Below are 12,391 nucleotides of genomic sequence, written 5' to 3' on the forward strand. Positions count from 1 at the left end.
CTGAATGCATAATCCGCTCTACACATGACAATCCAAGGGCAAGTCCAGCCTGCACTACAAATATAACACATAATTAGGTTCGGAAACAGTTAGTACCATTTTTGAATCACATAATAAATCTCATGACAGCTTTATTCTTTTTTTTTTTTTTTTTTTTTTCTTAAGGTGAGAATCAGAATAAGTCACTCTTAGTAAACCGGTGCCAGAAACACTTACCTAAACAAGCCCGACTAAGTGGGAGTATTTATGTATTTCAATGGTTGTGATTATTCTGTTTCAGCCCCCTGGAATGGTGACACCGGAAGTATGAAGAGAGCCATTAATTCGCTGAATTATTTAACAGCAGTATGAATAAAGGAGCGTGAAGATTACTCCGAGGTGATGTGAAAATATGGTCTCCCCCCATCCCCGTCCCTGACTCCCCCATTGCACCCCGAGCGTGCGTAATTAGTCCAGATTGTATCAATCAGGTAAAACACACACATGCACCCTCACGGCACATGACCTAATATATGTTTTAAAGGTAGCCTAATTAGCTCGTCTGGTCCCTCTGTATATGTCATCACGTTACTGTTAGAATGAACCTCCCATTGTTATAGTTTGAACATTCCAATAATTCAATGAAATGCATCTGACTTTGTGTGTATTTTGTATTTTTATTTGTGTGTTTTTGTCTTATAAATGATCTCCCGCCTGGAGTCATTTGGAGATGTGGGTCTGGCAAGATACCACATCTCGGTTGAAAGATGAGAACGGCTCCCAAGGTGGGCAGGACAGGGCAGGTATGGCACTTTATAGGGAGAGAGGAGTTGCTTTAGCTGCAAACGGGTTTCCCCCTCCCAAATCTCTGCTGCACGGGTCCCGCGCCAGGGAGTTCGGCGTCGTGGCCCGGTCGGCCATCCGCGCGTTCTTGGAAACAGCGTCAGAGAGCAGCTGAGAGAGGCTTAACATTTCAAACGTCTGGCGGTAGGCTGCGAAGTTTCCACCCTGACAACACCGTCATGTAGCGGCGGCTGCGGCAGGCTGCAGCGGGCTGAAGGAGTCAGTTGGTGGTGAAGTTGCGGCGCACGGCCTTTCCGAACTCTTAACGCGTCGTTTGAGTTTCTGTCTGATGGACGTTGATGTATTTCACTCAGGAGAGGCTGTTTCAGTCAGTGCGTGTTGTGCTACAGGTGCAGCGGTGTTGGAATCAAACGTTTTCCTGTGTTTCAGATGCATGCGTAAAACACAACCACCGTTGTTCCTGATCAGCTCTTCTTATTTTTTTTTACTATTTTTTTGAAAAAGAACTTTTAGCAGACAATAAAATACATGTTAATGTAACTCTATTTTGATAAACAACCACCGCAAACACGTCTATTTTGCTGTATTTTGAGTTAAAATCATCTTTAGTCTTCTGCGTAAAAGTCACAGTGCATCACGGATTTAAAAGTGGGATTCCGGTGGTTTTAGTCATAGATGACCTCTCAGCTGGAAGGAGGCCTGCGGCTGGAGACCACAGCAAAACTTTGTGTACTAAAATCGGAGAAAGTCGTTGACGTGACAGGTCCTGACGGATGCGCCGGGCAGCTCGTCTGCCGCGGGGACGGAGGAGAGAATAAAGCGTCCCCGCCTCCAGAGCGCCATCAGCAGCAGAGGCCACGCAAGATGACCCGGAGCCCCAAGTGTGCCCGCTGTCGGAACCACGGCGTCGTCTCGTGTTTGAAAGGCCACAAACGCTTCTGCCGCTGGAGGGACTGTCGCTGTGCCTGCTGCCTGCTGGTGGTGGAGCGGCAGCGCGTCATGGCCGCGCAGGTCGCGCTGAGGCGGCAGCAAGCTGCGGAGGTGAGGAGGGAGGAAGGGCAGGTCAGTGATAGAGCACAGGCGGAGGGTAAAGGGATTAATAACACACGGTCTTCGGTAGATGATTATAAGGAAATAAATCAGCTTTAACGGACGAACATCGGGGTCATCAGAATATGTGCTATGTGAGTGTAGCGGGGAAAAACACTATGGAGACAATATGTGTAATTACTTATACATGACGGGACATTGTAGGTCAGATTAAAAAAATATTCAGTATATAATATCATGATCTGCTTGAGCTGTCCATGTAGTTTAATTTTGTGACAGAAGATTTTGACATGAAACATTTTACAGAAGTTGAAATGTTCAGCCTCAGTACATATTTAAGATATTAAGGGCCAGACCTGCAACCAGTTGGAAAGTGCCATGTGTGTGTTTTTCATGTGAATTAAAGCAAAAATAATTACAACAGACTTAACAATAAAGTTGGAAACCTCAAATTGCACAATTGATACTATAATTTCTTAAGCTGTGTGTGGCAGAGGTCTGACCTCCTCATGGCCTGTGGCAGTAGCTGAAGTCTCACCTAAAGCTTTATTTTTTTTTTTCCTGTATAAATTAGATTTGGAACATTTTAATAAGATACAGGAATAAGATAATTTACCAGTCAGCTTGCGGTGGGGCTCCTAGGTGTTTTTCTAAGATCGAGCTGAGCTGTAAGTCTGTTGATCTTAAGTCTCCTCAAGATCACAATATCTTTTCCTTTACTTTCTTATATTTGTATGTGGACCCGGAATTTGGTCACACAAAGACGCCACGAGACACACAAATAAAAAGACTCGCAAATATTATCAGTTTGTCGAACTATAAACATCCTTCAGAGGAAGACTGTCTTTCATTTAATCTTATTTTTCAGGTTTGTGTCAGTAATAAGGTTTACTGAAACAGAACTCCACAATCTGCCTGTCAGAGTATTTACATACAACTGAGGGCAATATGTGAAAATCTGAATTGTAGCATATTATTGTTACACTGTTACATTGTTACCCTCTGACTGTATCACACAAATAAATGTTGTTGATTGAATACATTTTTTTTAAAGTGATAATGTACAAACTGAAATAGCAAGTATAGAATATTACAACACATTTAAGAGCTTCTACACAATGACTTATATTCCTCTGATGTTACCACAATAATAAGCTAAACGTGTCTCGTTTTCTATCTCAGGATCACAAAGAGCTCTGCCTCCCTCTTACATAATGTATTATCTCCCTTTAATTACCCTCGGGGCACGATCTTGCTATAATATGAGTATGTCCAAATGTCTAATTCCTGTTCCCATGTTTCTCTCAGGGCAAGAGGGGGGTCAGGTGTGCAGCCCCGTTGCGCAGGTCGGCGTATCAGCGTTACAGCAGAGCAGCCGAGCCCAGCATCCTGGCTAAGAGCATCCTGCAGGGTATAGTTTAATTAACACCCTCTCTCTCATTAACACACTGATTCTGTGATAGAATGTGCAGATTTCTCTCCAGTCAAGTGGATGAAATCCCCAAAAGCAGCGTTAACATGTTGCTGTTCGTGCACTGAGCTTATCTGAATTCATGCAATGCTATGATTAATCGATCAGTCGTCATCTGTTATGTTGATTGCCAGCTATTTTGATCATCAGTTGATCAGTCTGAGTCGTTTCTGCAAGACAAATAGTCAAAATTCTCAGCTTCTGTAACTCCTTTATGAAAGTAAACTGAATATCATTGGGTTGTAGAAAAAAACAGAAGTTTTAGGATAAAATTTTGGGCTTTGGAAAACACTGATTAACATTTTTCAACTTTTTCTGACTTTTGAAGCCCTTATCCTAGCCTCAGTTCACCAGAAATGAATATTTAATCATTATCTACTCACCCTGTAGCTGACGGAAAGCCAGGTGAATGTTCACAGTCCACAAAACATTTCTGGAGCTTCGCAGCCAAACAGCTTTGCAGCACCTGTTTTAAAGCCAGAAGAAACAACAAAAAATCTGGTGTAATCCAAGTCTCTGGATCCCATATGTATTTGAAAAGACATCATTTACACTCTTGACATGCAGTTGAGCTTGTGCATTGACTTCAGACGGAGTGTGCGCTGACTCCTTTAGCTTAGCAGCTACAACGAAGATTTTTGCTATAAAAACTGTGTAAATAGTGTCTTTTCAAATCTTGGATAGCGGGACTTCCAGTAACTTGGATTACTCCGTGCAAACTGGACAAGGCCATTTTATTTATATTCAGTTTTTAAAATTTTTTAAACATTTTAAAACACGTCCCCATCTACTTCGATTGTTAAGGAGAATGCTGCGATGCTGTTTTTGCTGTCAAGCTCCAGAAATATGTTGTGGACTACGAAACCTCACCCAACTTTCCATCAGCGCGAGAAGATGACGACTGAATCTTCACTTTGGAGAGAATTTAACCTTCGAAGGTTGATCATACCCTTAACCGAAAACCAAGTCTCAACCCAAAATAAATGTTTGACCTTTTGCACTCCAATATGTCAATTAACAGATTTCCCCAAGTGCATGCTCTCTGTGCACATGTTCACATTGCAACTGCGAATGATCAGGGAATGCTACACCAGTGTCTCTTCTCGGATGTCATAACACAGCGTTGCACGCACGTAATTTATCCAAACAAACACAGTCACTGTGGCTTCACTATTTCATAACAGGCCATTACTGTAATACATAGTGTGCTTTAATACCTGCTGGCTTGCAGTCAAATCCTGCAGGAGGCTTTGTCTTCTTTATAGCCGTTTCAGCCTGTCTGAGCTCTCAGTAAAGCAAAATTGACACTGTTAACCAACTGCGTAATTAAAATAATAAAGCCACGCACTCAAACATAAACACAACAATTAATCGGTCGGAACAACTTTATTATCCGTAAATGAATTAAATAGGTGGCTTTGCTCCCGGTGCAGGGCTCAAACCGGTGGTGCAGCTGGAGGACGACACCCCCTGCTGGCCAAAGCAGACACAGCGCGACCAGACGCAGCGCGACCAGGCGCACGTGACGTGTCCCTCCATCAGCGCCCGGATGAGGAAGAGGCGAGCCTTCGCAGACAAGGAGCTGGAGAACGTGATGCTGGAGCGGGAGCTGAGACAGAGGGAGCTGCCGGGCGACCTCTCCTTCTCCTCCTCTGCCCTCGTCCCCGTGCTTCACCCGCCGCCCCTGCCTGTCTCCCCTAACCTCCACTGCTGCCTTCTCAACAAGGACCCCACAGCTGCAGCGATGTCCAGTTACGTGCCTGTGTATAAATATAAGCCTCTGTATGAGTGTGACTTCCAGTTCTATCAGTTCTTCCACCTAAAGAGCAGGTCGTCTGCAGAGGGCGACTACAATGACCTCTTGTGCCAAAGCTCAGAGCAGGTCAGGGAGGATGAGGAGGTGCAGAGCAGCTGGAGAGGCTGTGAGAGGAGAGAACGACCAGAGCTGATACCTCCACCATCACAACAACGACTCAAACATCATGGCAGCGCCTTGTCAGGTCTCCACCTTGTCAAATCCCCGTCAGAACCAGCAGAAATACTGGACTCAAAGGTCGACTCAACAGTCACAGGCTCTATTTCTGGAACTGATCAGGGTATCCTGGGCGGGCCGGACGTCAGTGCACCCAGCAGGACTCTTGATCCCAGACCTCTGACAGCTAAGGGCTGGAGTGCAGACACTCCTGTCGACCAGACAGGCGCTCATGCCGGCTCCGTCAAGAGCCCCCACTGCAGCTCAGTCAGGACTCCTGCTGTGAGGCCATTACCTTTCTCTGTAGAGGCTCTGCTGAGGGCCTGACAGGCAAATGGAGAGCGCTATGGTGCACTTTGTTTATGGGCGGGCTAAGAATTGATGCTGATTGAATAAATGTTAAGAAAAAAGTCTGGGTATATTACAGGTTTTCAAACACTTTAATTGACAACGGCTGGTTTCTAAGTGGCACTGGGTGAAATATTTATGAAAGGAATAATTACAATCGTTGTATTTTTTCTTATTTTTCATGAGAATGTATTCAACTACACCGTATATCTTGACCATAATTAAAACTATAACAATCAAACACTTAAATGTCACGTTATCACTATATTTTCATTTTTATATCTGCTGTATATTGAACATATTTTCTAGAAAAGTACAAAAAAAAAATGTAATCCTTTTTTTATAGACCTCTTTACGAAATTTGGTGAAAATATACTCAACCATTCCATTTTGACCCTCTCACATAAATCTTATTTTATTGTCTTTTCCTGAAGAAATACTCAGAGCATCCATAAAACAAAGTTGGTGAAACTTTCAAGTGGCGTTTGAACTTGTGCCCGTTTCTCACTTCATGCTTTGATTGTGTGTTGATGTGTCTGGTTGATCTCAGGCACTCGTTGTGTCAAAACAGACCAGGTGCTTGCTCGGAGATCTCTCTTTTATCACATGAGAACTAATGAGAAGGGGAGCAACCTGGGATGAAGCAGGCAGTGACAGTTAAAAGGGCAATTCACATTGCCAAAAAAGTTACTGTAATGAGACAGAAAGGGTTGACGGCACAAGAGACACACGTCTCTGACATTTCTGCATCTGTCCTCTTCTTCATTTCGGGACGTTTGGATCAATTATTTATTGTTCTTTCAAAGCTCTATCACTCACATTTTGTCAGACTGCAGTCCATCATTTTGATTGTGTTGCCTTAAACTCACAGATCATATGGCATACTGTTTAATATTTCATGAAGTATCATTTTATCACACCAACAGAATGAGGGAAGATGGGAAATATCCACCAAAGGGTGAATGGGAGGGTGCCACGGTTGCCTAGGCGACATTGTTCTTCATTGTATGCCGAGCCTGACGCCGGCCGAGTTTGTTTGAACACGCATCTGATCTATATCCACTTTTCTCTCCTTCTCTGTTTTTTTTTCTTCTTTCCGTGGAGTAATCTCGCAAAGATGGAGGTCAGATACTTTTGACAACTGTGGACCTTGTGGCGTCAACACAGAGGTGATAGCGTGTCTTTGTTTGCTGCTATCTCGCACCATATCAGAATGCCTTTCTCCCTTTTTTTTTTCTTTTCACGGACAGACAGAGAGGGGCGATTGGCACAAAGGAAGGTGAGGATGTGGGCCTGAAAGCGCTGAATATGTGCCATTGTTTCGTTATTTTACATGCCATTTGTGCAGATTTTACAATATTAAAACCCTCTCCCTTGCAGAGACTGAATTGCCATTTTTACTGTGATGATAAAAAGATAAGCATCAGTCACAAAGGGGTGATAATGACTTCTGTGAGGAATAACACAGAGGATATAAATCAATTTCCCCTCCAGCCAAGCTAGGGGAAAAGCTCATTTATCCAGTTCCCCTATGTTTCATTCTGGAGTGTCCTTAGTGTGTTGCGGCATAACAGTTAGCAGCCCTGCTCTAAAATGCCATTCACGTTCCACCGTTCTTGTTAGGACCGTGCACGGGACAGACAGATTAGCTTTATTGTTCTGTGCTCTTTGCAAAAGGTTTGATTCGATCTGCAGTCCCCAGTTTATTAACATTTCCCTTTGTGGGCCAGGGGAGAGAGAAGGAGGACGTGTGAGGGGGTTATTGGATTCAGGCCGGTTTGCTGACAAAGCATTTCCAACAGGTTAAAACATGTTTTTGGATTTGTAACAGCCACAGCCCTTCTTCTCCCTCGCCCTCCGCCTGTTGTCGCCCACCTGTGATGCTCCCCGCTGTTCATTCTCTCGTTGTGCCTCATTTCCATTTCAGCAGGATTGATTTCACCCCTGTTCAGGGTAGAAAAGCTTTGCTTTGGCGTTCCCCTGTAACTCTGATCTTCATATTTTCATCATGCAGACTCTATCGGCAGTGACTGGAAACACGGGAGGGAATGAAGAGAGAGCTGGTGGGTGGGGGAGGCATGGGAAAAGAGCTAGCACACAGGTTACAGCTCCTTCAGAACTCTTAACATTCACCTCCACCCTGTTATTTCAAAATAACACCTCCTCCCACTGATAGCCGAGCACTGCTGTCTTTACCTACGCCACTACAGGCCTGTTACTGGCCTAGCATGAAGCCATCACACTGCAGCTGTACAGAACACAACTATCAAGAAGGTCTTTGTTTTCCATTGCCTTCATTTCCTTTACCACCTTGCGGTGTTTACACTAGCTGTGTGCAAAGGCAGACGTGCAGCGAAGGTAAATTCTTCTGTCTGTCCACCCCTAAGACCTGATTAAAGCAGCCAGACCTCTCTGGTATGATCAAAATATGAGTCTCAGCTCTCTCCTTGGACACATCATCAGCAACATTTAGTATCAGGGCTCAGTGGAAAGCCTTTGATCGTCCTGCCAGCCCTCCTCATTACAGAATGAGAGTGCACTAAAAGCATATGCCTCGTGTGGCAAGGTCATTCCCCTTGACACTTCTAACAGAGCTGCTATGTGTACTTAATAGTGTTGTTATGGGATGTTTGGACAGTGCGAAGAACCCTCCGGGTTGATGGGGAAACTGAATCTGACACACTACACTTGACGGCAGCTCTGCTCAAATGATCTTTTATTGATTATATGTTGGTCCACCTGAAATGGCTGCATTTGAACTGACTGTATATCAAGACCAGTTGGTTCAGATAGTAGAAGTTCATGTGTTGAACAATTCTAATGTACTTCACAGAGTTTAGGGGACTCATATTAGACTGAGCATGAGCCCACTAAGGATAAGGTAAACTTTTTGTTACAATCTTTTACAGCCCAAGATCCTCTTGATTTGATGTCTGTATTGATTCAGTACCATTACTTTCTATCATTACTGGTTGCATTCTAACCTGAAATCCTAATAATTGATTATTTAATCAAAGTTCCTATTTGTAAGAAAAATAGATTTTTCAGTGTCATTCCCAACTCATCAGATACTGAAGCTTTGGGGTGGTGACTGTCCCGACCTACCATCTGAAACCCTATTTAAAACCCTATTTAATTGGCAATGACACTCAAAAATCAGATTTATTTCCAAATACTAGGACCTTCTAATGTGAATATTTCCTGTTTCTTTACTCCTCAGTGAATGTAAACTGAATATCTGTGGGTTGGAGACAAAACAAGACACCTGAGGACGTCATCATCTTCAGATAGAGATTTTCTGACAACTACAGACCAGACAACCAGTCAACTAATAGAAAATAATCAATGGATTAACCAGCACAAAATTATCATAAGTTGCAGCATGAAATAAAAACAATGGTTTAAATTAAAAAAAACATTTATTTTTTTTTTTTACAAATACTGAAACAGTTTGAGCACTGTTCTGGCTTATAGTACCTACCTGACAGTATTAAAGCCGCTCTACTGCGTCTTATCCGGGGAGAAGAGAAGACAAGAACACGCTCACTCATAAGACAATGCTGTCAAAAAATATTTGTTTACTTGCTTCATTGTGAGTTGTGTTGAAATAAAGTATTTATACGGATACATTCTCGAATCTCCTGTCTAGTTTTATTTGTTTGGTTATTTTATTTGTAAGGCGGCCATCTGCGGTGTGTGGATGTTATCATTACACCCCGGGCAGCATTCCCTCTATTCATTTCAAAGAAGTATCTGCAGCATTGAGTCTGAGGGGTCAGGGCAGAGCGTTTGATCTGTCTGCCAACTCCCTGCGCACTTTGGATTCCCTCCTGTCCCACCCTGCCCTGCAACAGGCCCGTATGCTCGCTGCTCTTTGGTAGCCAAGCCTGACTCAGAGATACTGGTGTAGGGTTACACTACAGCTGAGTGCCATCGCCTCAGTAAGCACACAATCATTTTGATGCCTTTCGATGACCCCTCAAAATGAAAAAGAGATTAAGTGTAGAAAAGTAAACACTGTCCCTCAGGCACTGCCAGAGCCAAACAGTAAAAAACTGTGTCCTCATCTCTTCAGCTACCTAAAAACGAGCCTGTTGTTGTGCTTGCACTGCCTGTCAGAGTTTGAAATAGCAACCTTTAATCATCCGGACCCCCTCCAGCCGATGATGTAATTTATTTAGACACTCGGGAAATGGCGCCAAGAATCATTTTTCAGCTTTTGTCCAGATTTGACAGTGATATCTGAGAGATGTTTGCGCTGTAAATTTTGACCTTCAGCGATCAAATCAGTGCGAGTGTTTTTCAAGTCTGGGGTACAGAGTGAGGGTGTGTGGCTTCGGCGAGGGTCAGACGAGCTGCGTTTAAGATACCGCCCGAAAATATATATATTTTTTATTGAGCAATGGACGGACGGACTCGAGCAAACAAGACACGATCAATAGGTCACGCCAACCTGTCTGCACTGCACAGACGGATTCGTGTGGTGCGGACGAGGCTGCGCTCCTCAGCCGAGGATGACGATCCTCCGAAAAGAAAATGATAAAAACAAAAGCACAAAAAACACAGTCGACACAGTATCTGCCCCGCGTGAAGATGAAAGGTAAGTATCCACTTAGAAGCTAATATGTCTTTGCAATTCCACTTAAGCTCATTTGCTCCCTCTCTCTCTCTCTCTCTCTCTCTGGCCAAGAGCTAGATGACGGCATTAACAGCACATCTAAGTGTTACATGAAGGCAGCCGAAGAGGTTTTTGAAGACGTTCCACCTCTCATCCAAGAGTCGACTTCAGTCCGACTGCACAGAACAGCCCTCTTCGTGACTGATAGCCAGTTTTAAAACTAAGGGCATTCTGGTTTGGTGTGCATTTTAAATTGCAGCTTAAATGTGTGCTTTAATTTCATCTAATATCATTTATTAGGTCCAATGTTTCACATTATGATCATCAGTTTCAGGTTAACACACGGCTCATCAACACTCGGCAAGAAAAAGATAGCGTATTTCCCAAAATGTCTCGCTATTTAAAACACACGGTCTTCAAACAAGTCCTCCAAGTTAAATGACAGAATAATGCTGTCTGTTCACGTCCACATAGAAGTCTTTCTTTTTAGGTTGGGAAGCTTCAGCGGCCGTGACACTTAAACACAGATTGGACTGTTTGAGGTAAAATTAAAACACTAGAATCTGTGTTGTTGTGTACCAAACCAGCAGACGCTCTGCTCTATAAAATCAGCCCTCGCTTTGTTTTCCCCTTAAGAGCTTCATCTAGTTGTAAGAAGCAAATCAGTCCCAGTTGTTCATTAAATTCAGGGCGACGGCCATCAGAGCTAATAGAAACAACACGGCTTTAATAGAGAACAAGCGTCTGGTCTGCCCTCTGACAGAGACATTCCTAATTGACCATAGTTGGGTTCCAGTCTGACCACCGCCACCCTTCATTTAACAGAAGAGCAAACACACCAGCGCCCGACTTTAAAAGACGGCCCTGTGTGTAACCAAGCCTGCCCTGGTTGGACTCGAAATTTCACAGCTTTAAAAACATCTTTGAAACAGGCAGGGTAGAGTTCCCTCCCGCGCCTCCCCACTTGCCCCCATCCCGGACTATTTGGGTTTTTCCATGCGCTGCTGTGTGCATGTACAGTATTTGTGTGCTCGCATGTGTGCGCCCGAGCTCGCCTGTCGCTATTCCAGCAGCCTTGGGGACGACCGGCGGTGCCCGCGGCTGCAGCTGTGTGGCGATCCGGTTACCGTCACATGGTGCCGCTTGGCCGCTGAAGAACTACCTCTGCAATATTAGAAACCGAAGCAGACCACAAGACTGCACGTTCTCTCGCTTCGCTGTCTCTCTCGCTAGATGTCTCTCCCTCCAGAAAACATTATAGCATTGAAGAGATGTTGATACGACAGCTCACGGACACCCTGAAATCCTGGGTGACCGCAACGCTGGTATTAGACTTAAGATGACACTGTTTTACTTGACATAATTGGGACATCTCTTTCTTTCTGGTGTCAAATAAGAGCTGAACCTTTATTGCAGTGGTTCCTAACCTTGCTCCTTCACGGGCACTCTTTTCACTCCCTGAGTCAGTGACATGTTTCATGGATATTTCATTTCACATTCAATCCGTAACAGTAACAGTGCAGATAAACTGTGTGCTGACTGCAGGAACTTCATACTCACAATCATACATACCTTATAGCCAGTCAGCCAGTGCTCTATTAGCTCCTTCATCATTTTAGACAATTGTGTTCAGGTCTTTACATTGTCCTTAGTTTTGTATACAGAAGTAAATCTAATGAGATAATAGCCGACTGTAATGAGAAACCAGCAAGGCCTCATGACCCTGGTGCAGGACTCTGGACCGCTTGCCTTATTGTGACATAAGCAGCCCATTCTCACCCCCAACACATCGACCGCAGCAGCCCGGTCAGTGGCCGTGGGCTTCTAAGTTTGTATTTACCCCGCCAGCATCACATGCAAAGCACAACAAAAAGTCCAAGGCGAAGGGTGGTTTCAGTGGTTGGATTACTTGATGTGCGCCCGTAAGCACAGGTAAAGGTAACAAATGTCAGTCCTTAAAGGGGTGATAAAGATCTGTGCAGCTGTAGTAAAAATATCATTCTATCTGTGGAGGAATGTGTTCCTCTCTGCCCACTGCACAAAAGGAGCGGATAAGAAACAGAAGAGGTTACAAAGTGCCTGTGTGGGAACATGTTGAGCTGGAGCTTCACCAGAGTGGTCAGCCGTGGCTGTTTTGAGCAGAGGTAAA

General features: G+C 44.1%; 1 protein-coding gene across 2 annotated transcripts; it reads left to right on the forward strand.

The window, feature by feature from the left end:
• The first annotated feature begins 542 nt into the window (after positions 1–542).
• On the forward strand, positions 543–7,694 carry dmrt2b (doublesex and mab-3 related transcription factor 2b). 2 transcript variants are annotated; one of them, XM_037113584.1, is made up of 3 exons: positions 543–1,845; positions 3,142–3,244; positions 4,738–7,694. In XM_037113584.1, exons 1-3 carry the CDS (start codon positions 1,459–1,461, stop codon positions 5,601–5,603), a joined length of 1,356 nt encoding a protein of 451 aa, XP_036969479.1. In that variant the 5' UTR covers positions 543–1,458; the 3' UTR covers positions 5,604–7,694. The 2 variants fall into 2 exon arrangements, with proteins under 2 accessions (XP_036969479.1, XP_036969480.1); XM_037113585.1 differs by having other exon boundaries at positions 543–1,824.
• Positions 7,695–12,391: the final 4,697 nt, after the last annotated feature.

Source organism: Acanthopagrus latus, chromosome 11 (genome assembly GCF_904848185.1).
Source record: "Acanthopagrus latus isolate v.2019 chromosome 11, fAcaLat1.1, whole genome shotgun sequence".
Classification (NCBI taxonomy): domain Eukaryota; kingdom Metazoa; phylum Chordata; class Actinopteri; order Spariformes; family Sparidae; genus Acanthopagrus; species Acanthopagrus latus.